The sequence below is a fragment of the Bos indicus genome, chromosome 20 (genome assembly GCF_029378745.1).
Source record: "Bos indicus isolate NIAB-ARS_2022 breed Sahiwal x Tharparkar chromosome 20, NIAB-ARS_B.indTharparkar_mat_pri_1.0, whole genome shotgun sequence".
Taxonomy (NCBI): Eukaryota; Metazoa; Chordata; class Mammalia; order Artiodactyla; family Bovidae; genus Bos; species Bos indicus.
Genome location: NC_091779.1, coordinates 23,938,865 through 23,950,648, shown reverse-complemented (window position 1 = coordinate 23,950,648; position 11,784 = coordinate 23,938,865). Strand labels below are relative to the sequence as shown.

The following is an 11,784-nucleotide window of genomic DNA, read 5'->3' as shown; positions in this document are numbered from 1 at the left end:
TTCTCAATTTGTGTATCACAGTCTCATGGATTCACATTTACCCTTTAAGGTAGGAAAGGTCTAACCCTGAAAGAAATGTGAAACAAGTAAGTAACCACACCATCTCTAAAATAAAGTTATGTTTTCCAGTTATAAAACACGAAAGTCTTTAGCCACAAAGCAGAGAAAGAAAAAAAGAAAAAACCCACATCCTTTGTGTTTCATTATATATTACTATCAGTACCTGAAACTAGTCTCCATATGTGAATAACAGGAGCCATGAATATTCCTTTTCCTTTCTCTTTTCCTCCTGCCATTTGTCTCCTTCTAATTCCTGGAGGTAAGACATATTTTCATATGCTTTTCAGTTTTGCTTATAAGAAAATTGAATTTTATATTGGTTTACTTTTTGTTCAATATTGTGTAAAAGTAAAAAAGAAATCATAACTTAATTTCTAATACTATTTCATGTTACTTTTAGTCTTTGCTATTGAAATGGCATATTGCTTTTTAAAGTGAAAACATGACCTATTGTGTTTACAGCAAAAATATGAAAGCATAACTATATCTGGAGGGTCTCACAATTCAGGCCAGATCCACAGAGCAAAACTGGCTAGTGAAAAACCAACAAAGCCATTAAACTTGGGATGGATAGATTGTTTATCAACTGGAGAGCTTAGTTACCCTCTGTCTGGTGGCTCAGACAGTAAAGAATCCACCTGCAGTGCAGGAGACTGGGTTCGATCCCTGGGTTGGGAAGATCCCCAGAGAAGGAAATGGCAACCCACTCCAATATTCTTGCCTGGAGAATTCCATGGACAGAGGAGCCTGGTGAACTACAATCCATGGGGTTGCGAAGAGTCAGACACAACAGAGCGACTAACACAACTCATAACTCTCAGATAAATCTTAAAATTTTGGTTTTCAGAATGAATTATGTTTATTTCCAGTAGTAGGAATAGTAAAGAAAGCAATAAATCAATGTAAAATAATCCAATGAACTATATATATGTGTGTGTCAACATTTAATAAAACTTACAGTTAAGTATATTCTAAGTGTTTGACATACACTCTTCTTATGTATTATTGTTATCAGCCCAATTTACATACGAGGAAACTAAAGCACAAAGAGGTTAAGACAACTTACTAAAGTCATCAGCTAGTAAGTAGTAGGTCTGGGATTTGAACCCAGAGTTCATGTTCTTAACCACACATTATGATATCTTATAGCTCAGTGATACCTTCAGAGCTGGGATTCTTCATGTGGGATCCATGAGCTCCTTCAAGGGCATGAATGGGCACTAAGAAGTCTGTGACTCTCCCAAAGTGAAAGAAAGAAAGTGAAGTCACTCAGTTGTGTCCAACTCTTTGCAACCCCATGGACTGTAGCCTACCAGGCTCCTCCGTCCATGGGATTCCCCAGGCAAGAGTACTGGAGTGGGGTGCCATTTCCTTCTCCAGGGGATCTTCCCAACCCAGGTCTCCCACATTGCAGGCAGACGCTTTAACCTCTGAGCTACCAGGGCAGCCCGTGACTCTCCCAAAACTGTATGCAAATATTCACACGCTTATCTGTGTCTGTACTTTATTCAGATTCTCAAATGGCTCTACATTTCAAAAATAACAAAGGTACTTCAGACAAACAGCTCTTCACAATGGATAGAGTATATTTTTTTTCATGATGAGGAACTGGATTAGAAGACTGCTTTACTATTTATTAGTTGTGTGAACTTGGGCAAGGTAATTGCTCTGTCTAAACTTTACGTTCCTTATCTCTGCATGGGAATAATAACACCCACCTTGCATTGCAGCAAACATCAGAACCAGAGTCTGAAACTTACCAGTGCCTGGTAAATCACAGATGCTTTCACTGTTATTGCTACTATAGTTGTTGCTCTTTCTTCAAATTTAATACAATTTACCAAACCATCATTCCCAACAATAAACTCATCATGGAACACTGAGATTTTTAAGGTCAATAACACAGTGTCCAACCCCAAACTGAGACAATGAAGCCTGTAGTAGGAAATGAACTGCTGAGGAATGGCAGGAAAAGGAGAATGAGGTTTCTCCCCCATCAGCTCTTACTGTATGATATTGGGTAAGTCTTTAATCTTTTTGCTTTTTGAGCATTAATAAAAGAAATTCTATTGCCTGACAGTTTCTGCCTCCCAGGGATAGGAAGGAGATGGATACTAGGTTAAAGGTGATCTGAATTCTTGAGGAAGAGAAGTAGTGTTTAAATTCAAGATACTATTATCCGAAGCTATCATGGAAAATTGTAAAAATTCCGAACCACCTGGACCACTTTGATCTTCTCTCCCTGGACACAAAGTGCATGTCTAAGCACTCATTCTGGATCTGTTCGTTATTATCAGAACTTTCTCAGGGGGACACATAACTCGGTAAGACAGGATTTCACTCTGGATCACTTTTACAGTTTTTCCAGTATCCTGCGAGGGAATTATAGGAGGAAATGAAGTGGCCCCTCACACAAGACGCTACATGGCTCTAATCAAAGGGCTGAAACTCTGTGCAGGGGCTTTAATCAAAGAAAACTGGGTGTTGACAGCCGCTCATTGTGACCTGTAAGTAATTCTGAGCTCCTCTCACTCTCAGACAGTTGGGGGCGGGGCGGGGGCAGAGGCTGTCAGATGACTCTGAAGTCCAAAACCAAAACTAGATAGGGATGGAGAAGAAAGTGTGCAAGTACATTCAGTGTTATATGCTATTATTATGTTTATCTCTGTAAGCAAAGGCCAGATCCTGTAGAATAAAATTGAAGTGTAAGACTATTTTCTCATAGTATTTTTTTAACTATAAATAGCAATATTATTAACATTTTGAAAATCAAAATGGTGGAAAACAGCACTCCCAATCTTATCAACTTCACATAATCACTGTTACTATTTTGATATATTTTATTTCAGGCTTTTTTCACAAATGTATTTCACATAGTCGAGCAAGTAAAGTGTTCTCTATGATTACAAGTGATTTACTTACTGTGATCTAGTTAGTCTTATCCCATGTTGCTACATATTAGATTGAACCATACATTACTGATATTTAACTGCTTCACTTTCCAAAACAGTCATTTCCTATGGTTCAAACTAATTTTTCCCTAATTGTGATTTGAAAGTCAGAATAATGTTTATCACCTGGATATGCTGCTGTTTTCTTCATCAGTACTTGTTGTTGGTAACTGGAACCTACTATTTCCCTGCTCACTTTAGCATAAATTGCATGAATAAAAGAAAAGATTTAACTAGCCCCCCACATAGAAGATCCAAGGAGATCTGCGCTCTATTGTGTTAAATGAGAATTTATCAAGGGAACTTCAGCACAATGTACACTGTAAAGATCACCATTGGCTTGATTAATAGGCCCACTTAGTGCAAAGTCTGTCCAGCAAATCAAGAAAAGCTTGTGCCCTTCTCTCCCAGATTAGCTATCATTAGGTTCACAAACTAGACTTGGGGGCTAGCAGTTTATTTCCTTCTGTGTGTGTGTTTGGATTCAGTTCAGTTCAGTTCAGTCGCTCAGTCGTGTCTGACTCTTTGCGACCTCATGAATTGCAGCACACCAGGCCTCCCTGTCCATCACCAACTCCCAGAGTTCACCCAAACTCATGTCCATCAAGTCGGTGATGCCATCCAGTCATCTCATCCTCTGTCGTCCCCTTCTCCTCCTGCCCACAATCCTTCCCAGCATCAGAGTCTTTTCCAATGAGTCAACTCTTCGCATCAGGTGGCCAAAGTTATGGAGTTTCAACTTCAGCATCAGTCCTTCTAATGAACACCCAGGACTGATCTCCTTTAGGATGGACTGGTTGGATCTCCTTGCAGTCCAAGGGACTCTCAAGAGTCTTCTCCAACACCACAGTTCAAAAGCATCAATTCTTTGGCGCTCAGCTTTCTTCACAGTCCAACTCTCACATCCACACATGACCACTGGAAAAACCATAGCCTTGACTAAACAGACCTTTGTTGGCAAAGTAATGTCTCTGCTTTTGAATATTCTATCTAGGTTGGTCATAACTTTCCTTCCAAGGAGTAAGTGTCTTTTAATTTCATGGCTGCAATCACCATCTGCAGTGATTTTGGAGCCCAAGAAAATAAAGTCTGACACTGTTTCCACTGTTTCCCCATCTATTTCCCATGAAGTGATGGGACCAAATGCCATGAACTTCGTTTTCTGAATGTTGAGCTCTAAGCCAACTTTTTCACTCTGCTCTTTCACTTTCATCAAGAGACTTTTTAGTTCCTCTTCACTTTCTGCCATAAGGGTGGTGTCATCTGCATATCTGAGGTTATTGATATTTCTCCCGGCAATCTTGATTCCAGCTTGTGCTTCTTCCAGTCCAGCATTTCTCATGATGTACTCTGCATATAAGTTAAATAAGCAGGGTGACAATATACAGCCTTGACGTACTCCTTTTCCTATTTGGAACCAGTCTGTTGTTCCATGTCCAGTTCTAACTGTTGCTTCCTGACCTTCATACAGGTTTCTCAAGAGGCAGGTCAGGTGGTCTGGTATTCCCATCTCTTTCAGAAGTTTCCACAGTTTATTGTGATCCACACAGTCAAAGGCTTTGGCATAGTCAATAAAACAGAAATAGATGTTTTTCTGGAACTCTCTTGCTTTTTCCATGATCCAGTGGATGTTGGCAATTTGATCTGTGGTTCCTCTGCCTTTTCTAAAACCAGCTTGAAGTTTTGTTTTTTGCTTTAGTTCTTTATTTGGCTGCATGGCATCTTTGCTGCATCAAAGAGTATCTTTCATTGTGGCACGCAGACTCTCTAGTTGTGGCATATGGTCTCAGTAGTTGCAATGCACAGGCTTAATTGCTCTGAGGCACGTGGGATCTTAGTTTCCCAACTAGGGATCGAACCTGCATCTCCTGCACTGCAAGAGAGATTCTTTTTTTTTTTTTTTTGCAAGAGAGATTCTTAACCACTGGACAACTAGGGAAGTCCCCTAGATTCAGCTTTAAAATTTCACTATTATGTCAAGATTCATTTCTTCAGTTCTACATATTCAGTTCTAGGCTCTTTTCCATCTTTGTCATCTTTGTGAGGACAAGCAAGTTATACTATCTCCCCCAAAGAAATAAACTCGCTACTTCTGCTCTCATTCTTTGGTTTAGTCTCTAGTCCTTGGGTTGAGTTTCTTCCACTAAGTGTTGATTCCACAAATCCAAGGCAGATGGAGAAACTGGCAGCTCTTCTTTCCTCAGCAGCCCATGTGGTCAGCACCCAAGCACACCTCTCCAGGCCTTGCCAACCCAATGCTCCTGCTGCTGCCAAAAGGCCTGGGATTCCCCTCCTGTTGCTTCTTCCCTGAAAAGACCTGAAGTTGAAGCATCTAAGATAACACATGTCATAGGAGTTTTAGGTAAAACACCTAAAGAAAAAAGCCTCATAAATGCCCCCTAACTTGCTGTGCTTATTTATATATAGAAAACCATGTAAAATAACTGATCGGATTAATAAATTAAATTCATACTTAATTTCATCTGTTCTGTCACATAAATTATATCATCCTTGCTTTTTCCAGGAAGGGCAATCCTCAAGTTATTCTTGGGGCCCACTCTACATCCCATAAAGAGAAACTTGACCAAGTATTTTCCATTAAAAAGGCAATTCCCTACCCATGCTTTGATCCACAGACATTTGAAGGGGATCTTCAACTACTTCAGGTAAACATGTTTTTTTTTTTTTTCAATAACTATTTTGAAATTGCAAAATTTTGAAATTTGGTCGGTTTAACCTGAAACCAGTTTTACACACTGGCCTCATAGCCAAGACTGGCTAATGCCAGGATGTAGGTATAAGAAGCACAGCAGGGACCCAACATAATTACAACAAATGTTCACCTTCTTGGAAGTCAGTTCAATTTAAAAAATATTGACAAAAGTCCTACTGTGATAAGACCCGTCAATCCAAAGTGATAATGCCACCAGCAACTCAATTACAGTCAAACCAAGTTGCACTTGTTGACTCTTGCTCAGCAAGGGCGACTGTACACCGTTAGGAATCATGGAGTGGCTTGTAAGAGTGTTAGATGGGACTTATCCCAGGATTTGGGCTCATGTCAGATGAGAAGGAGTATTCTAGGAAGTAGGAGTTTGCTCTGAACTGACTATTGTCAGGAAGTGGGGTAATTCTATGATGGAGCACCTCAGTGAATCTTACTTACCTAGGAGGCTAAATCTGTGATTGATAAGAAGCAGCGGCCACTCATTTTAGCCATAGGGGGCATTTGGTCATTTTTGTGGCAGGCAAAATGACCTTACTTTTGCCTGTACTCAAACATGACCGCAAAGTGGCCTGGAGCCTTGCTCCTTTCTTTAGGCTCACCTTGTCTGATAGTAAAAGCAAAAGTATTAGTTGCTTAGTCGTGTCCAATTCTTGTGATTCTTGTGACCCTGTGGAGTGTAGCCCACCAGGCTTGTCTGTCCATGGAATTCTCCAGGCAAGAATCCTAGAGTGGGTTGCCATTCCCTTCTCCAAGGGATCTTCCCGACCCAGGGATCAAACCCAGGTCTCTTGCATTGCAGGCAGATTCTTTACTGTCTGAGCCACCAGGGAAGTCCTATCTGATATTGGTGGTCTATAAAAGTGTTCATGATCAGTAGGAAAAGTTGTGGCCCATCTGTAAGTGCCAGTAAGATTTTCTCTCTTCATAAGATAAACAGGTGCTGTTCTCAAAGTGTTCACAGTTTCTAGTGAGAGAGACAGACAAATACATCAACAGTTCTGATCTGGCTGTGATGTATTTGTCTTAGTGATGTATTTGTCATCAGTGATGGAGATCACTAAGAAGGGGGCTCTGAGGGAACACGGGCCGTGTCCAGGCAGTCAGGGAAGCTTTCTTAAAGAAGGTACAGGAGTCAGGAGGCAAAAAAGAGGAAAGGGCCTTCCAGGCAGGAAGTATAAGAGGAGTCTTTAATGGAAAATGCATTTGGAGGAAGAGGGAAGAAAGGGAAGTTATCATGAAATTTAAGAAAGAGGGAACCCAGACATCGTAATGGGAAGAAGTTTGAACTTTATGGGGAAGGAAATGGGAAAGTATTTTAAGCAGGGCAGTGACATGATCAGACTTGTTATTAGGAGGATTACCTGACTGCTATGCAGAAAGTATGATAGAAGAGGCAGAATTGGGCAGAGTGTGCAATTCACACTCTTCCTAAGAGGGTTGAGGAGAAATTTCCCCAGCAAGACTTAAGAGGAAGCTCAAGGAATCCACACGTTCCCATATTAGGAGTAAAGAGATGACCTAGAGCTTTGTATGCTTATGGCAAACTCCCCACACTCCCTGCCCCCCGTACTTATCAGTGACCCTCACACTTTCTGCCTTGAGACTCTGGGCCCTGCCTCTCTCTCACCGTCTCCTCTCCTCCCCCATACTCTAATTCCCTCCCGTCCTGCTTCCTGCACGGGGCAGTGTAACTCCCTCTCCCGCCCAGTAGAGGGCGCTACCTGGCCTGCTGCCCTCCTGCCTTTTTCTCCACTTCAGGGCACTTCTGATATATTAAATACTTTAGATTGTTTGTCTGTCTCCCTCAGTGCGATGTCAACTTCAAAGAACAGATATTTTTATCTTTTTATTTCTCCCCTATACCAGGGAGTATAGTGCTTAGTACACAGTAGACCTTCCATAAACATTTCTGAATAATTTTGGATAAGGAATGGAATTAAGCCAGACAGTGGCAAACCCATCAAGGGAAAAGATTCTGAACTCAGGTTTCAAGAAAGTGGTAGCAGTGGTCAAGTCTCCTTTAGGACTTAAATATCTTTACAAGAGTGTGCGGTGAGTAAGGGGTGCGAAGAAGAGTCAGGAAACCCCCTCTCGCCTCTGACACTGTGGCCAGAAAGGTGAGGTTGCTGGAGAAATCTTAAAGAGGGTGTCAGGACCTCCCCATGGTTAACCTTCCAGTGTGAAAACCTACTGATGTGCCCATCGCTGGTCTGTGTGCCTGACCCCAGGAGTGCTGTCTACAAGTATATGCATCCTGACTCCAATGCTGATCCATTCATTCAGACCTGAAGTCCTTTCTGGGGGTTCTACTGCCTCCTTGTCAATCCAACCAGATAACAAGTGTGAAGACTTGCGAGAGTGTGAGCAGGACAGAAAGACAGGTGTTGCACATGGGCATTTGAAGTTCTGTGGAAAGAGTTTAAGCGGTGGCCATTTCTTTTTCTAAATTCTAATGGGGCGGCGCGGGGGCACATCATCGACTCAGAGGGGGCACTGAGGAAGTGGGGACTGTCTAGTGTCAGGAAGTGGGGCCTGAAAGCAATGCAATGATAGGAGTGTGGCAGTGGCCTCTGCTGTTGTGCTCCTGTGTTTTTAGAAGGTCTGCAATACTAGGACTCCCTACAGCTTGAGGCAAGAAGGAAAGAACTAGAATTATCTTCCTCTACTCTCTTCTCAACTTCTATCACACTCCCGACTCTCCTGACCTTGAATTTTCAGAAGAAAAAGAGAGAAAGCAAGGTAGTGAGGCAAGAAGAGGGCTTGGCGAATGAAAGAAAAGGGCCAAGTGTGCGTGAGCCCTCGAAGGCAGCGCAAGTGGTTTGCGCTTGCTCAGAAGAGGGGAAGCCACGTTTCCACTGAAGTGGAAAATGACACTGACCCCTTTCCCACCCTGCCCCACTGCACCTGGAGCTCTGGTTTCCTTTCATTGGTCTTAATATCAGTCAGTTCACAAACTTAAGATCACCTGAATAAAATAATGATTGAGCTCTCCAACACAGCTTTTCAGCCACAGAACTGTCAGCCACCACCAATAAAATTTCATCATTGATGGGTCAACTGAAGTTTACTAGACTATCCTAGCAAAACATGCCTGAAAAGGTGTGCTGTGACTTTAAAAAACCAATAACTGATGGTCAATTCGGTTGGAACATGTTTTGATTTATATTCTTCATAAGAACATGCTAAATAAGCAAGTTATCTATTTAAGTCAGAGCTGTTTTCTGGGTTTGGTTATTGTTGTCCTGGCCTTAAACTGCAGCTTCTGTCTCTTTTCTAGCTGGAAGGTAAAGCAACTATGACCAAAGCTGTAGGAATACTTCAGCTACCAAGAACAGAAGACGATGTCAAACCCCACACCAAGTGTCATGTGGCAGGATGGGGAAGCACCAAAAAAGACGCATGTCAAATGTCTAATGCCTTGAGAGAAGCCAACGTTACAGTGATAGATAGGAAAATATGCAATGATGCCCAGCACTATAATTTTAATCCAGTTATTGATCTCAGTATGATCTGTGCTGGTGGTAGAAAAGGTGAAGATGATTCATGTGAAGTAAGTAAATTAAAATTTTAACCATTTTGGGCAATGGGAAATCAGGTTAAATAGCATGCCTAAGAAGAACAAGGTGGACTATTGTTAGTGAAACCTACCATCCAGGGAAACTCCTCTCATTACCAGTGATCAGGATCGCACTTAACCACCACTTATGGTGCTATGGGCTTCCCTGGTGGCTCAGATGGTAAAGAATCCGCCTGCAGTGCAGGAGACCTGGGTTTGATCCCTAGATTAGGAAGATCCCCTGAGGGAGGGCATGACAACCCACTCCAGTATTCTTGCCTGGAGAATCCCCATGGACAGAGGAGCCTGGCAGGCTACAGTCCATGGGGTTGCAAAGAGTTAGACACAATTAAGCAACTAAGCACAGCACAGCACGTGGATTCTGTCCCGCTGATCATGACAGCTGGCATTTATCAGATGCCAAGAACTATACTAAATTGTATACTCTATGCCAGTTGATCCTTAAATAGCCCCATGGGATAGACACTATTATTATCAATCCTATTATATAGATGGGGCTTCCCTGGTGGCTCAGTGGTAAAGAGTCCTCCTGCCTTGGGTCAGGAAGATTCCCTGGAGGAGGGCAAGGCAACTCATTCCACTATCTTTGCCTGGGAAATCCCATGGACAGAGGAGCCTGACAAGCTACAGCCTATGGGATCAAAAAAATGTCAGACGCGACTTAGCGACTAAACAACAAATTTTACAGGTGGGGAAATTAAGACATAGAAAGTTACTTAACTTCCCAAGTTAGATAATGGCAGTCAGTAGGGGGGACCTGGACTTGAACCCAGGCCACCTGATGACTCCCAACTCTTGCGTTGTTCTGCCTCTCCATGTGCCAAGAATGGGCTTAAGTAGGGTTCGGCCTTATTTAGAACTCATGTTCCGGAAGTGGTTTGCAGGGTCAGAGAGAATATGAAATGAGAACTGATGAACCCTGGAAAAGAGCCCTAAAATTTGTTTGAACTCTCACAAGTACTCCTTGGTCTGAGATGGCTTACCCTGTGTCCTTCTTCAAAGCAGGATATAATTCAAATCCCATCTTGTGCCTCAGGCAGTCCCAACATCCAGTCTCTTCCCCTAACATCTACTGACCAAGAAAAGGGGATACAGGGCGACTGAGGGAGACAGTTATTTTCACTGTTAAAGGCTTCCTTTGCTACTCTGCCTTTGTTTTACCGATGAAAATAAATTTTGCACATCTCCAGAACTGTCTTTTGCAAAAGGGAAATGATTGGAAAATATTAACAGATCTGTGTAATTGATGCTGAGGGCAGACAATTAATAAAAGAGATATAAATTAGCCTTTAAGGAAAGAGAGAAAATGTGTGAGTGAATGAGTGAATGAATGAATGACTAAAAGGGTGATTAAATATCCTTGGAAAGCACTCCTGTCTAAATTTGTAACTTTCTGTTTCAGGGGGATTCTGGAAGTCCTCTGATATGTGATAATGTTTTCAGAGGTGTCACTTCCTTTGGCAAGTGTGGTAATCCCCAGAAGCCTGGCATCTACATCCTCCTTACCAAAAAACACCTCAACTGGATAAAGAAAACCATTGCAGGAGCCATATAACATTTCTACTTCAAAGTAGAAAATCGAAGTAACCAAGTGAAAGGGTCTTAAACTTGACCTGTCCGAAGAAGCATCTTGCAGCCCTCTGAACTTCACATACAAAATGCCGCCTGTCTAAAATAAATTCAGCAATGAAAGAAATGACCTCCTGCTGTCACTCTTCCCCGATCAGCAAAGACTGAGTCATCACATGTTCTCTATCCATGGTGAGAGACGTCCCCTGAGAAAAAGTTCTCCAATTCCGTGACTTTTTGTTCTATTCAGAATTTGGACTCTCACTTTTGAGTTCATTCTTAAAAGGAAGTCAATCTCGAGAAAGTTAGAATATTCTCCTTTCTTCCAAATGAAGATCCAAAATATTTCTGCTCTTAGAAATTCAGAGCCTGATATTGTATTCAGTGTGAGAGTAAAGACAGAGATAAGGAAGGATTATTCACTTCTTACTGTATGCTTCTGCATTGCTTAACTTCTTACCAAAATTCTAATTATGAATACAGTGGGAAAGACTCAGTGTGTGTTTTAGATAGTGGGAAAATTTAGAATTTGAGGTTAGACATAATTCAGGGAAACTGCATCATTTATTAATTACAAGTAGACTAAAATTACATAGATGAGTAGGCTGCAGTCCAGCCAGTACTTTGGTATGTATTTTGCTTTAGCTAGACAATTTATATTTGCAAGCACTAAGCTTAGTTCTATGTTATTCTTGATAGACTGTGCTATATAATAAATAAAGATGGCTTCTTTATTGCCTACCATTTATAATCACATCTTTTTGTTGCACTGTTTCTCCAAAGAGCTAATTTATAAATGCTCATTCTGTAATAATTCTGGCTGACTTATCCAATTTAATTCCTCACACATTTCCTGAGGGCCCACCATGTGCCAGGCATTCTGTCCAGATTTATAAATA

At 41.6% G+C, this 11,784-nt stretch overlaps 1 protein-coding gene across 1 annotated transcript; it reads left to right on the top strand.

Moving 5' to 3' along the window:
* Window positions 1-227: 227 nt before the first annotated feature.
* Window positions 228-11,606, top strand: LOC109574751 (granzyme A). Its single transcript, XM_019982727.2, has 5 exons — window positions 228-319; window positions 2,420-2,567; window positions 5,536-5,677; window positions 9,017-9,289; window positions 10,719-11,606. Exons 1-5 carry the CDS (start codon window positions 259-261, stop codon window positions 10,869-10,871), a joined length of 777 nt encoding a protein of 258 aa, XP_019838286.1. The 5' UTR covers window positions 228-258; the 3' UTR covers window positions 10,872-11,606.
* The last annotated feature ends 178 nt before the right edge of the window (window positions 11,607-11,784 follow it).

Coding starts and splice junctions, on each gene's coding strand:
- LOC109574751 (XM_019982727.2), top strand. CDS start 259: ATGAATATTCCTTTTCCTTTCTCTTTTCCTCCTGCCATTTGTCTCCTT. Junction 320..2,419: donor TCTCCTTCTAATTCCTGGAG/GTAAGACATATT, acceptor TCACTTTTACAG/TTTTTCCAGTATCCTGCGAG. Junction 5,678..9,016: donor GGGATCTTCAACTACTTCAG/GTAAACATGTTT, acceptor TCTCTTTTCTAG/CTGGAAGGTAAAGCAACTAT.